General features: G+C 38.1%; 1 protein-coding gene across 2 annotated transcripts in view; it reads right to left on the reverse strand.

Annotated features, from left to right (window-relative positions):
- LOC124718793 (tubulin alpha-3 chain-like) overlaps nucleotides 1–16,107 on the reverse strand; it is a 251,477-nt gene that overhangs the window by 25,426 nt on the left and 209,944 nt on the right. The window contains exons 6-8 of one of the 2 annotated variants that reach the window (XM_047244400.1): nucleotides 11,981–12,077; nucleotides 10,690–10,788; nucleotides 271–420 (exon numbers count right to left, since the gene is read on the reverse strand). In XM_047244400.1, the coding sequence (XP_047100356.1) occupies nucleotides 271–420; nucleotides 10,690–10,788; nucleotides 11,981–12,077 (346 nt within the window). The remainder of the gene's footprint in view (nucleotides 1–270; nucleotides 421–10,689; nucleotides 10,789–11,980; nucleotides 12,078–16,107) is intronic. The other variant, XM_047244401.1, reaches the window with a different exon arrangement.

Consider the following 16,107-nt stretch of genomic DNA (forward strand, 5'->3'; position numbering starts at 1 on the left):
CAACTGTTTATCTTGTGTTTACATTAACTTGTAATCTTGCAATGTTAGCTACTTATACATATTACCTAGACAACTGCTTCCAGAAATTTCATTTCTCTACATTAATTATATTTTGGTGTTGTGACTTATCTGTCAGTATATATCCCTCCTTCTTGTCAATGTATTCCACTTGTTCCACTCCTCGCTGATTTGTCGATTCTGTGCGAAAAGCTCATTTCTTATCTGAGCTCTTAATTTGCAACATTAATAAATAGACAGACAATAGCTTACCTTAAATCCAGTTGGACACCATTCTACAAACTGTATGGTCTTCTCTTTCTTAATTGCAGAGATGGCTGAATTGACATCCTTTGGCACAATGTCTCCACGGTAGAGCATACAGACAGCCATGTATTTGCCTCTCCGTGGGTCACAGTTCACCTAGTTAGAGATCATTATCAGACAACGTTTAGGAAATGTATAAGAGGGCCATCCTCTATGCATGTACAAAAATGAATTTTATTTTTTCTCATATTTATTGGGAAATTTTGTGTTGGATGACTCCAGATTTGAGATTTGCATTCAGCATTACACTTATTGTCAAAAAAATGACCAAATGGGGTATTGAGTGAAATTTGTGACTGGATTGAGGACTTTTTGGTAGGCAGGACCCAGCAAATTACCTTGGATGGAGATTCATTGTCAGATGTAGAAATAACATTGGGTGTGCCCCAAGGAAGTGTGCTGGCCTGAGAAGTTTGGGGATTGGTAGTACGTCATGACAAGATGTGGTCATGAGGTCCGAGCCACACAAGGAGATCTTGTGCAGAGCAAAAATACCAGAGTACTTCACCAGGGTCAGCAATGACTACAAGCAGCGGGCGGACATCCCATGGTTGGTTGGCAACATTCATGTTGACCGCTCATGGCCTGGCTGCCCTGTTCTACCTGACTTATGTTGACACCACTCAGTAACTGCTGTGGTGCACCGTGGATCTATGGAACTGCCTACTGATAATGAGGAGTAACATTCTGTAATCCTCACGGTGATTTGTTTCATTGTCTACCTGCCCTCCTCATTATTTTCTGGTTTGTACCTAGACCCTCAGAGTTTTACTCAGTCGGCTCTTTGGTCATAAATATAGGCAGTAGTATTGAACTAGGACACTAATTGTCATTTTAAAATTTGTCCCACCATTATATTGGCTTTCCTTTCTGGTTTGTACCTGATCATTAATGTTCTGATAATCAGCTCTTGGTTGTAAATACAGCAGAACAGTTGTACTGAGGCTCAAGTTGCCGTTAAACAAAATAGGGACCTTGTGGTTAGATTTAGCTGTTGACTGGTTCAATTCTTTGATTGTAATTGCATTTCTCAGTCATTAGTTATAATCTGAACAACCTGTTGTACTAAGCTGTTAATTTCTGTGTTTGAAAGGCTGAGTCATTATTGATGTATTTTAGCTGGATCTTGTGGTTCTGCTGAGTGAGTTCTCTTGTAATAAATGTTCACAAGTAATGTTTTAAGATGTTCCTTCAGAGGGTCTTAATAACTGACAATCAGTTTAACTTTGAAAATATTAACAGCCAACTGTCACCAGGGCTTTAGTCAAAATAAAATTGTCACAAGGACAAATTGGGATCCAGTCGCACCTTGGTTGCCGATTGAAATTAAGAGGTTTGTTGCTTTGAAGTAAGTCTTATCACCATCATATTGTTTGCTGTTTTGCAATTCAGCACTTCAGATTTATTTTGCAAAGATTAAAAGCTTATTAAACTTATGGTTTAAGGTCAAAATAATTTTGCAGATTTGTTCATTTTGTTAAAGAAAATTTTATGGTTAAATGTTTCGATTATCTGTAAAACACAGTTTATATATATTGTTAAATAAACAGATTGTGTGAAAAAAAGTTGTTTGGTAGATCCTCCCTTCCATGTTCTCCTTAATTCTAGTAAGTGTTAAGTATCAATTACTCTAGGAATATACAACAACCTCCTACATATCCCTCACATAGGAATCATCATAATGAGATTATAATGATTACTGTATGCACAGAGGAATTCAAACAACCATTCTTCCCACACTCCAAATGTGAATGGAACTGAATGAAATCATAATAACTGGTAGAATGGTATATACCCTCTGCCACTCACCACATGGTGGTTTGCAGAGCACAGATGTAGGTGTAGATGTAGAAGTTGATGTGGGCAGCCAGAAACATTTGTGTCATATATGGGGATAATGTCATCGGATAGAGCATGGCAAAAAAACGGTTTTTCTCTTTCTAAAGGTGATTACTTTGACATTAATGACTCACCACATTTGGGAAGACCTTTGGGGTTTGATGATAACCATTTCAACACATTAATCCACAATGACCTATATCAGTGTACTCAAGAACTGGCGAACATGATGAAATGTGATCACTGCACCATTGTGTGACGTTTGCATGCATTGGGGAAGGTTAAAAAATCAGATGTATGGGTACTGCAAGACCTAAGCCAAAATCACAGGACATAGTGGGCATCCATGTGCGCACCTCTACTTGCTGACCACCAGATTACAAAGTGTGGCTTCAGATAATGGAACCAACACATGTAATGACTGTTTTTGGTGATCATGTTTCGGTGCAGTTCCTAAATGCATGTCAGACATATCAGTTCTATTTCTGCTTGACATTTTGTAAATATGTTCTCATTTATATGCTGTGACACCTGTGTTATTTAACCGAGTTTAATATCTTTTGACAGTGACTTCACTTACAGAAGTCTGATAATGTTTAACATAGCAGTACTTGAAAATGGCCAAGGGCCAAAATCATTATGGTATGTAGAATAAACAATCTCTACAGTCCAGTGTCAGAACTTCCATTTAAACAGAATTATATGACTTTGGCTCCAAGCTATGGAAAGATTATCTGTAGAAGCAATTTCGTTTGCAGATTGCACTGGGCATGCTGGATACTGTGAACAATAATCCCTATATCTACATCTACATCTACATGGATACTCTGTAAACTACACTTAAATGTCTGGCAGAGGGTTCATCGAACCAACTTCACAATAATAATCTGTTATTCTAATCTCGAACAGCATGTGGAAAAAACGAACACCTATATCCCTCCGTGCAAGCTCCGATTTCCCATATTTTATTATGACGATCATATCTCCCTACGTAGGTCAGCATCAGCAAAATATTTTTGCACTTGCTGAAGAAAGTTGGTGATTGAAATTTCATTAGGAGCTTCTGCCACAGTGAAAAATGCCTTTGTTTTAATGGTGTCCACCCAAATCCTGTATCATCATGTCAGTGGCATTCTCTCCCTTATTTCACGATAGTACAAAATGTGCTGCTCTTCTTTGAACTTCCTTTATGTACTCCTTTAATTCTTTCTGGTAAGGATCGCCCACCATGCAGTAGTACTCCAAAGGAGAATAGACAAGTGTAGGGTAGGCAGTCTCTTTAGTAGATCTGTTGCATCTTCTAAGTGTACTGCCAATAAATTACAGTCTGTGGTTCACCTTCCCCACAATATTTTCTATGTTATTACCAATTTAAGTTGTTTGTAACTGTAATTCCTAGATATTTAGTTGAATTTATGGCCTTTAGATTTGACTGATTTATTGCGTAACCAAAATTTAAGAGGTTGCTTTTAGCACTCATGTGGATGATCTCACACTTTTTATTATTTAGGGTCAACTGCCAATTTTCACACCATACAGTTATTTTTTCTAAATCGTTTTGCAATTTATTTTGATCTTCTATTGACTTTACTAGATGATAAATGGCAGTATCGTCTGCAAGCAAACTAAGATGTCTGCTCAAATCGTCTCTTTAAACATTTATATAGAGAAGGAATAGCAGGGGTCCTATAACAATACTTAAACAGACTTCTGTTTTAATCAATGACTTTTCTTTAATCACTACAAACTGTGACCTCTCTGAACGGAAATCATGAATCCAGAGGCATAACTGAGGTGATATGCATCTATTTTCTTTACACAGTAATCACTGATGATGAGTCCTTGGTTTATGGGTATGATCTAGAAACAAATTTCCAGTCATCACAATGAAAGCATCCATAATCCCTGACACCCATAAAGTAAGGCAGGTCCGCAACAAACTGAAAGTCATGCTGACCATTGTTCTGTATCAATGCATGCAAAACTCTAAATTTGGGAGTGATGAATTGATATTGTGGTGAATGGCATATACTGACTGTGAGAATAGGATGTTCTGTGCTACAAACATCTCTGTGCCTTACCAAACCAAAGATTTTATTTTAGGGACTCTTTGTGAAGAAAATGGAAAGATCGGACATATGAGAGGAGGAGAGAGATTGTATTGTTGTGAGGCACCATTACAGTATACTGTAAATGTTCAAATAGTTTTCTGCACAAAATAAAATCCAATAATTAACATCAGGTATTCAGGATGTGTATATCTCCATACCGAAATTAGTTAATTATCACGATATTATGAGATGTAAACTGCTCAGAGATGAAGTTTGGAATGATAGTGCAAACCTATATTTTCCACAGGCATAATTCTTTGAGAGATTATCTCCAAATTAATAAACTTTAACTTGCTAAATTGTTGGACCTATCATCCAGACTCATGAAACAACATTCAAACAGTTGTGCCGAACAATCTGCATAGCAATGAAAGGTTTTAGAGATTTCAGGTGGAGCAGATAATGACGAGGAATTTCTGCGAAATTGCTGCTGTGGAATACATCTCTTGCTCTCCTGTGGTATTTAAAACCAAATATTTATATTTTCCAGGTTTTCAGAAGAATAAAGATAAAAAGAAATAAGGAACTAAGCTAAATCAACTAAAACTAATAATTAAAATAAAAGCACACATAAAGGCAAATTATTTATAATGATAAATAAGTAAAGAAGTTTTTAATTAACTAACCACTAATAATGATAATAATAATAATAAAAATAATAGTAATAATAATAAGTCAAAACAACAATAAAAACTATCAACACAATCATACACAACAAAATAAATGAAAACACAACTATGGAAGAGTTACAACTACTGGTTTATATAGGAGCACTCACTACACTAAATATACACACTAGGCAGAGATCAGAACCAACCAACACACAGAAGAAACCCACAAAACCAGCATGGCAACACAGGCTACAGATCAGAATAGAAAAACTGAGAAAGGACATCGGACAGCTAACACAGTTTATAAGAAATGAAATGTCAGAAAAAAAACGAAAAAGGTTACGTAAAATCTCACAACAAGAAGTGATAGAGCAATAAGATGAAAAGAAACAGAAATTACAAGCATTGGCCAAACGACTTAGAAGATACAAAAAAAGTGAAAATAGAAGGAAACAAAACCAAACATTCAACACAAACCAAAAGAAATTTTACCAGACAGTAGATAACACACACATTAAAATAGACAATCCACCAAACATAACAGACATGGAACACTTCTGGAGCAACATATGGTCAAACCCGGTACAACATAACAGGCATGCACGGTGGATACAAGCAGAAACAGACACATACAAGATGATACCACAAATGCCTGAAGTGATAATTTTGCAACATGAAGTCACCCAAGCAATTAATTCTACTCATAATTGGAAAGCCCCTGGAAAAGAAAAAATAGCAAATTTCTGGCTAAAGAAGTTCACCTCAACACATTCACATCTAACTAAATTATTTAACAGTTACATTGCAGACCCATACACATTCCCTGATACACTTACACATGGAATAACTTATCTGAAACCTGAAGATCAAGCAGACACAGCAAACCCAGCAAAATATCGCCCCATAACATGCCTACCAACAATATACAAAACATGAACTTCAGTCATTACACAGAAATTAATGACCCATACAACACAGAACAAAATTATAAATGAAGAACAAAAAGGCTGCTGCAAAGGAGCACGAGGATGTAAAGAGCAACTGATAATAGATGCAGAGGTGACATATCAAGCTAAAACTAAACAAAGGTCACTACACTATGCATACATTGATTACCAAAAAGCTTTTGATAGTGTACCCCACTCATGGTTACTACAAATATTGGAAATATACAAAGTGGATCCTAAATTGATACAGTTCCTAAACATAGTAATGAAAAATTGGAAAACCACACTTAATATCCAAACAAATTCAAATAATATCACATCACAACCAATACAGATTAAGCGTGGAATATACCAAGGAGACTCATTAAGTCCTTTCTGGTTCTGCCTTGCCCTGAACCCACTATCCAACATGCTAAATAATACAAATTATGGATACAATATTACTGGAACATACCCACACAAAATCACACATTTGCTATACATGGATGATCTAAAACTACTGGCAGCAACAAATCAACAACTCAACCAATTACTAAAGATAACAGAAGTATTCAGCAATGATATAAATATGGCTTTTGGAACAGACAAATGTAAGAAAAATAGCATAGTCAAGGGAAAACACACTAGACAAGAAGATTACATACTGGATAACCACAGCGACTGCATAGAAGCGATGGAAAAAACAGATGCCTATAAATATCTAGGATACAGACAAAAAATAGGAATAGATAATACAAATATTAAAGAAGAACTAAAAGAAAAATATAGACAAAGACTAACAAAAATACTGAAAACAAAATTGAAAGCAAGAAACAAGACAAAAGCTATAAATACTTAAGCTATACCAATATTGACCTACTCATTTGGAGTAGTAAAATTGAGTAACACAGACCTAGAAGCGCTCAATACACTTACACGATCACAATGCCACAAATATAGAATACATTACATACATTCAGCAACAGAAAGATTCACATTAAGCAGAAAGAAAGGAGGAAGGGGATTTATCGACATAAAAAACCTACATTATGGACAGGTAGACAATTTAAGAAATTTCTTTATAGAACGAGCAGAAACTAGCAAAATACACAAAGCAATCACTCATATAAATACTTCGGCTACACCACTGCAATTTCATAACCTTTTCTACAACCCTTTAGATCACATAATATCAACAGATACGAAGAAAGTAAATTGGAAAAAGAAAACACTACATGGCAAGCACCCGCATCATCTAACACAGCCACACATCGATCAAGATGTATCCAACACATGGCTAAGAAAAGGCAATATATACAGTGAGATGGAAGGATTCATGATTGCAATACAGGATCAAACAATAAACACCAGATATTACAGCAAGCATATTATTAAAGATCCCAATACCACAACAGATAAATGCAGACTTTGCAAAGAACAAATAGAAACAGTAGATCACATCACAAGCGGATGTACAATAATAGCAAATACAGAATACTCCAGAAGACATGACAATGCAGCAAAAATAATACATCAACAGCTTGCCTTGCAACATAAACTTGTAAAACAACACGTTCCCACATACAAGTATGCACCACTAAGTGTACTGGAGAATAATGAATTCAAATTATACTGGAACAGAACCATTATAACAGATAAAACAACACCACATAACAAACCTGACATCATACTCACCAATAAAAAGAAGAAATTAACACAACTAATCTAAATATCCATACCCAATACAGCAAATATACAGAAGAAAACAGGAGAAAAAATTGAAAAATACATCCAACTGGCTGAGGAAGTCAAGGACATGTGGCATCAGGATAAAGTTGACATTATACCAATTATACTTTCAACTACAGGAGTCATACCACGCAATATCCACCAGTACATTAACGCAATACAGCTACATCCAAACTTATATATAAATCTACAGAAATCTGTAATTATTGATACATGTTCAATTACCCGAAAGTTCCTAAACTCAATGTAACATATACCGTACAGTTAAAAGGAAGTCATGCTTGATCAAGGTCCATGTCACTTTCATTTCGAACCAGACCTAAGGTCTGAGAAAGGAAAGAAGATAATAATAATAATATACTAAACCATCTTTTTTTTACTTCATTGTCATGATCCATCATGAATAACACACCAGGAGGTACTACTGTCAATAAGGAATACTATGAGGTTCTGTGTCACCTTTGTTAAGCAGTGAGATGCTGGACTTGGAGACAGCAGACAGTTAGCACCTTCACTACGATAATGCATCCACTCATCGTTGTCTATTACTCCAGTGTTTTTTGGCCAGACACAACATGGCTATGGTTTGTTGGTCTCCATGTTACACTGACCTAGTACAGACTGACTTCTGGCTTCTCCCTAAACTGCAAGACACACTGACAGGGACCAGATTTCAGAACAGGGAGGACATTATGCAGAAGTCGATGGAGCAGCTCACACCACATCAAACGAGGATTTACAGTGATGCTTCCAGTAGCCGTAGCAGCATTGGGAGAGGTGCGTAGAATCTGAAGGAGACTACTTTGAAGGTGACTAGTGTCAAACAATTGTCTAAATAAAGACTGATTTTATAAGTAAAAGTCACATATTTTTTGAACAGCCCTCAAAGATGTATAACTGGTGAAAAGTCTGTGTTAGTTTATTTTTTGACATGAAGGAAAAAGTTCAGCATGATTGGTTAGTCACCACTAATGGCTTTAGATGCTAAAATGACAAGAGTTCAGCATTCCAAAACTGGCAGATTGCATAGGGGCAAGATTAGATCTTCCAGCATGGCAATGATCTCTATTACATGGCTTTGAGTGTTGGGCAGTTTTTGACCAGGAATAAAGTGATAACAGTTCTTTTACCCATCTTGGTCACTAAATCTAATATCTGTGACTTCTTCCTATAGCATGAAGAGAAACTGAAGATGAAGTGTCAGGATGTAGAACAAGTGAAACACTAACTGCCGAAAGCATTAAGTAGTATAACTTCAGACGATTGGACAACTGCTTGCTTTGGTGGGTGAAACATGGGTAAAAGGGCATCATATCTGATGGGTGCTGTTCTACAGGTGATAGAATTCTATAAAAAATGTGTAATAGAACAATTGTAGTTATCTGTGGGTTCTCATATTTGTACATACACTCACATCTGTTGTACATCCTAAGAATCATACTGTACATGCTTTTTGATGTTGAAACATAATATGATGGTATAAGTCCACTTCCTCTGATACCACTCCTGATAAAAATACTAATTTTTTTTCTTTTATCCTTTTTTTCATCTACCTGATATATATGTATATATATACATACCACATGTATATGAAATATCGAAACTCTTTTTCAAGCTGTAATTTTGTGTCTCATCAGAGAATATTTTGTATGTTCTCAGTGATAACAATACATTTATTTCTTGTAGAAAGATCTGATTTAAGGACATATTCAAAATTTAAGATGCAGGGAAACAACATGTATTTAAAAATTCCACCCCACTTATGAATATTCGCTCATGATTGATATATTCCACTTGAAGGTCCTGGTTCTGTTCTAAGTAAAGAATACCTTGCTTTTTTTTCTATATTTTGTAATTAAGGAAATATTACTGTTCAAAAATGTTGCACAGTCATTCAAATTTTAGGATGCACATGTTTCAGAAATTTAGTATTTCTGTATTGCAGCCCAATTTTTTGTATTGAAGAATGTATATTTTTACTGGGGAAAGATTTTAGATAGTGAAATGTCTCTAAAATATAAAATTTTGGTATCTAGAAAATTCTTGGCAGGATTTTTTTAAGAAAATGAGAAGAAAGCTGGGCAATTAAAAAACTGCTATAGAAAACAGTCCCTCATATCAATGAATTTTAAGAAAATATACTCAGTAGTTAAATGAAATAACATCATTGCCAGATTTGTAAAAGTAATGCTTACAATTCTTGCCTTTTATGTTGTAACTGAGTACACAACTGTTTTGTACTTTAAAAGTCTGTGAAAACCTTCCTATTTGAGTCCTTACACAGGCATTGTGGACAGTGCCAAAGTCAGTTACTACTAAGCCACCAGCCACTGAACAAAAAAGGGTAAGTTGATCAAGGAAACTAAAGTTAGTAATCTTACAGTATATATGTGGGAGGTATCCCTATCAAAGATTGCTCATGGTGGGTATATAGCAGTTTGCTTCTCTGCAGGAACAAGATAGTGTCTTAAACGTAGATTTTTACATTCAACTGGCACTTGACAAACTTACCTTAAATTAGTCTTGTGCAATATTCAGAACAAGAATATCATCCTGACTTCAGACACACTTCTGTGCAGTGGGAGCACAAAAACAGATTAGAACAGAGTCTGTATCATCACTGCTGGAAACTGAGTATTGTTTTGCTGCTAGTGTCAATAAATGTCATTGAACTTAATATTGCACAATTTAATCTGAGGTTGCTCTACAAACTGTATGCATAAAATTACAGTTTAGTCATCATTTCGTTTATAGTGAGAGCCATAATCACTTTTTCTACTGACAAGTGATGTTGCATGCAAGACACAATTAGCACTCTTTGTTCAGGTTCACTATAACAAAATCTAAATATTACAAACCCAAGAAGAAGGTGATGTGACAACTTTTAGGAGAGACAATTGGTACATATATTTTTATAGATGTACATAATGGAAATTTTGTGGAGTGCAAAGTACTGAATGCCAGTCCTTACTCCATTTACAATGACTTGTAGGTCTTAATAATAAATGTTTGTAATCTTATGTGTGTGTATAGATGTCTACAGTACTAGCTTAAGTAACATGAAACAAAAGTCTGAACATTCTTACAACTTTAAGACTTATTTCCAAACAGATTCATCATTGATGTTACCATTTGATGTTGTGGTTCGAAGCAGGACTTTGTAATTTCTGCTACACTCATCTTCTCATGTCCTGCTTTTTCCGCAGAAAGAACTGGAGCGTATGTTGCCTGTGTTAAATTTCAAATGGTTTGTAATTATACATGAAATATAGTAAATTTTAAATTGTGATGACCATAATAATTACTATACCAAATGCTGGAAAGGTAAAACACATTTCAACATACAGAAAATGAGTCAAAAAGTTTTGTAACATAGTGTTTTATTTTAAATGGGTATTTTATTATGAATTATTTTACTATCTGATATTTCATCAGTATCAATAGCAACAAAATACACATAACTTTATTTGGGTCAGTACTTATGGACATAGAAAGTGGCTACTATATTAAGCTGTGGGGACATAGAACCAATGGCTCTACCCTCCAATACAATCGCTGCCTTACCACAGCAACAACAACTGTATCTTTGCCAGATCAGTTCTTTGTAGTACACACCCTACTTTTATTCTCACAGTTTATACACAATGAATTTAGCATAGAGCTCTTATTACAGAGACCTGATCTGGAAAAGATACAATTGTTCTCACTACGGTAGGGGAGCAATATCATTGAGGGGTACAGCCAGGTCTTTTATGTCCCCACAAAGTTATCAATGTAGGTCAACTTTTGGATGTATCCAGAGAACAAGATCACGTGTGTTGCTTAATCAAGCAACAGACATGCCCCCAATGGGGCTACAGATGTGTACAGCAGAGAGTGTATTAGACTGTACAATAAGCAATTAAGAACATAACTGTGTTCAGTGGCGCAGTTCTCAAATACCTCATGATAAACGGCTTCTACACTGTAAGTGATTATGCAGGTCACATATGAGGGCTATCCATGCAGCTGCATTAGCCACAGTGCCAGGGTGGTGCAGTGTTTAACACATCTGTCTAGTAAGCAGGTCTACCTTTCCACACAATTTTTTCTAAAACAAACACTGACTTATGCAGTTTATGTTTATTGTACTGGATCATCATTGATGATGAAGGTAAACTGGAAAAGTTATTAGAATTTTGTCAAATTAATCCTTTTAAATTTTGAAAACAATATCTTGTATTTCATATGCAGTTAGACTGCAGAGCAGTGATACAGCTAATGCCAGCCACCTCTCTTCATGTGGTAGGGCTGTGGGAGAAATTAAATCATCAATAAAAAGGATAAAAGAAAAGATAAATCTGATTTCTCTTAAGTGTCTATATCTACAAATTAATGAAATGACTATTGTAAGCTCAAATGAGGAGAAATAATACTGTACCAGAGGGAAATGAATCCTTGGGTAAGGAACAAGGTTGGTTTGGAACTCTGTCAGGTCCACATTAAGAGCACCATCAAACCTTAATGATGCAGTTATGCTGAAAGAAAACAAGAGACAGGAGCCTTGTATTATATCTGAATATTGCTGAGATGCCAGCATACATAATGTGTCAGTGGATCATGGTACTTATCAAATCTATGAACCATAATATTCAACCAAATGTTTCTAGAAATCAACATAAAAACTGAAACTGCATGGAATCCTCATTTCTCATACTTTATATGTTTTACAGCAGAACTACAACATGCAGATATATAGATTAAAACTGTGTGCTGTTTTGAGATCCTAACCCAGAACCTATGACTGTTCTACTGCCTGAGCTATCCAGGGACAGCTCATGATCTGCCAGTTATGTAGCAGAACTCCTGTGGTGTTAGAAAGTAAGAGAAGAGCTACTGGCAGGAGTACATCTATGATGTGAGGACAGATCGCAGGCTGTGTGTGGATAGCTCACTCAGTAAGAGCATTGCTCATGAAAGGCCGGGTTCTGGGTTCGAGTCCTGGTCTGGCACATGGTTTCAGTCTGCTAGGAAATTCCAAATCAGTGTACACACTGCTGCAGAGTAAAAGATTAATTCTGCAGATTTATAGTTTTTCATGTTTACATCTCAGTCTTTCTCCTCAAGGACATGCATGAACAGCAGTTTTGAATGGGTAATGTGTCATCCACTGTCTTCTGTTCCCCTCAATCTGTAGGGCTGGATCTAGAGAAACTTTTAAAATTTCACTGCTGAAAACTGTTATTTTATCTTTAATTAATACACTGAGGTGCCAAACAAACTGGTATAGGCATGCTTATTCAAATACAGAGATATGTAAACAGGCAGAATACAGTGCTGTGGTCAGCAATGCCTATGTAAGACAACAAGAGTCAGGCACAGTTGTTAGATCAGTTACTGCTGCCACAATGGCAGGTTATCAAGATTTAAGTGAGTTTGAATGTGGTGTTATAGTTTGTGCATGAGTGATGGACATAGCCTCTCTCAGGTAGTAATGAAGTGGGGATTTTCCTGTATGACCATTTCACGAGTGTATCGTGAATATCAGAAATCCGGTAAAACATCAAATCACTGACATTGCTGCAGCAGGAAAAAGATCCTGCAAGAATGGGACCAATGAAAACTGAAGAGAATCGTTCAACATGACAGAAGTGCAACCCTTCCACAAACTGCTGCAGATTTCAATGCTGGACCTTCAACAAGTGTCAGCGTGTGGATCATTCAATGAAACATCATTGATATGGGCTTCTGAAGCCAAAGACCTTCTCGTGTAGGTTTGATGACAGCATGACACAAAGCTGTACGCCTTGCCTGGCCTGTCAACACAGACATTGGACTGTTGATGACTGCAAACATGTTGCCTGGTCGGATGAGTCTTGTTTCAACTTGTATCGAGCAGATGGACATATACAGCCATGGAGACAACCTCATGAATTCATGGACCCTACATGTCAGTAGGAGACTGTTCAAGCTGGAGGAGGCTCTGTAATGGTGTGGGCCATGTGCAGAGTGAAATGGGACCCTTGATATGTCTAGATATGACTCTGACAGGTGACACATACATAAGCATTGTGTCTGATCACCTGCATCCATTCATGTCTATTGTGCATTCCAACAGGCTTGGGCAATTCCAGCAGGACAATGTGACACCTCACACATCCAGAATTGCTACAGAGTGGTTCCAGGAATACCCTTCTGAGTTTAAACACTTCCAATGGTCAGTGAACTCCCCAGACATGAACATTATTGAGCTTATCTGGGATGCCTTGCAATGTGCTATTCAGAAGAGATCTCCACCCCCTCATACTCTTACGGATTTATGGACAGCCCTTCAGGGTTCATGGTGTCATTTCCCTCCAGCATTACTTCAGACATTAGTTAAGTCAAGTCCATACCACATCATGTTACGGCACTTTTGCATGCTTTCGGGGCCCTATGCAATATTAGCCACTTGTACCAGTTTCCTTGGCTCTTTGGTGTATGTATATATGGAAGTTAGTATGAAGTTTTGACTACCATCCTGAAGAAGTGAAGTAACACAGTTAATTGTTTTTGGCTGTGTAGTGTCCTGCAATCAGCAGGAAAGAACTAACAGTCAACTTGAACACACTTTATTACAATTAAAGAAAGAAATGTCTTCTTGGCATACAATAAGTTTTAAATGCCGGGGGAGGAACAACTCTGTGGTAGTAAAACAGATAAGGAAACAAGACAACAAGTCAATGGAAGAGCATACTGACCAAAACTACTCTACAAAATACAACGTGCTACTAAAAGACTACGGTGAGTGAATACAAGGCTAGGAAGGCTAGGGATGGCGTAAGTACTGGCCGGAGCTGTTCCTATCAATTGGTAAACACTGTCACATGTTGTCTGGTGAAGTTGTTCTATGTTTATTTGGGAAGTCTGTTACTGTTTCTGTCTGCTGATGATGTTTCTGTCTGCACTGCTGAAAGAGGTTTAGCAACACATCTTGTGTGTTGGTTCTATGGGCCCTCTAACAATAAGGGGCCACTACAACATGTCTTCCTCTGGGAAAAAAATGCACAGTACCATGAAGGTCCATAGGAGTAGGTGCATCCTGGTTGACATTCATGGGTTCATGACCAGCAGGGGCGGGGGGCGACAAAGCAGCATAGGCATCTGAAGACGGAGATAGCGGGTGAGGCAGAGGCAGAGGTTCCACCACAGGGCAGTCGGCAATAGAGACTGGCAGCTCCCCTGGGGCATCGTGGTCCACCAGACAGGGGTGGAGTAGGTTCAGGTGCCAGCGGGTGGTGGAACCGTTGGCCCACCGGAGAGACGCTATTTCCCAGCCACAGAGCTCGGTGATGATGGCAGGTGCTGAGCGCACCCATGGATGAGAGAAAGTCTGCACCTAGACATCCAGCTGAATGTGAAAGGAGTGTGTTGGTGTGCAGACGGGACGGTGAGAATCCTTGGGAACCAGGACAGATAAGATGGAGCAGAATAGTCGACCATGAAGTATTCTCCACTTGACTTTTACTGGCATGGGGGGTGGTGTGGTATGTAGCCAAGAAAAGAAGTGTGGGCTCCTGCAGCGGGTGATAGCTCAGCAGGTTATTGAGCTGGGTCTTTAATGTCCACACAAAACATTCCACCTGGCAATTTGATGCAGGGTGAAACAGAGTGGTATGGATGAGGGAAATTCCATTTGTAGTACAGAACTGCTTAAACTCAGTCGAAGTAAATTGTGAACCATTATCCATAATAATCTTTTTGGGGAGACTCTGGACAGCAAAGAGGCACTGGAGAATTTTGATAGTCTCAGCAGAAGTGGTGATCATCATGCAGGGGACATAAGGGTATCCCGACCCAGAATTGATCAGTATGAGCCACTGGGAACTGTGAAATGGCCCTGCAAAATTCTACGAAGGAGCAGCATCCAGCCACGAAAAACACAGGCTCAGGGTGCTGCCTGACGTGTTTGGCAAATGGTGCAGGCTAACACGAGGGAAGCACTGTCTTTATCTATACCTCACCAATAAAGGTGTTGGTGGGCCAGCTGCTTGGTGAGGACAATGCCCCAATGTCCAGTGTGGAGAAGGTCGAGGACACAGTGGCAGAATGCATGCGGTATCACCACCTGGTGAATGTCGGAATCACTATGCAAAAGGATAACACCACTGCAGAAAAAGAGACTGTTGCCAATGATCGCAAAAGTGCTGGACCTCGGCATTGCGGATGCTATGACGGCTGGTCGGCCAACCTGCAGTGATTTGGTGGCGGAGAGCATGCAGTGTCTGATCCTGAGCGGTGGCCCACCAGACGGCATCAGCATCCAATGGAAACATGTCCAGAGCTACGTCCACATCTGGGTTCACATGGAAAGTGTAAAACTCACGGTTTGCCCCAGCAGGCAGCCATGGCAGAAAATTGGCGGTTCTGTCCTGTTCAGAGGTGAGGTAGACAATACCAAAGTTGAATGTCGCCAGGAAGAGTGCCCAACGCTGGAGGTGGCGTGCCATTTGGTTGGGCACTGTAGTACCCGGATGAAGCAAAGAAACCAAAGGTTTGTGATCGGTCTGCAGCGTGAAATGACGACCA

Source organism: Schistocerca piceifrons, chromosome 10 (genome assembly GCF_021461385.2).
Source record: "Schistocerca piceifrons isolate TAMUIC-IGC-003096 chromosome 10, iqSchPice1.1, whole genome shotgun sequence".
NCBI lineage: Eukaryota > Metazoa > Arthropoda > Insecta > Orthoptera > Acrididae > Schistocerca > Schistocerca piceifrons.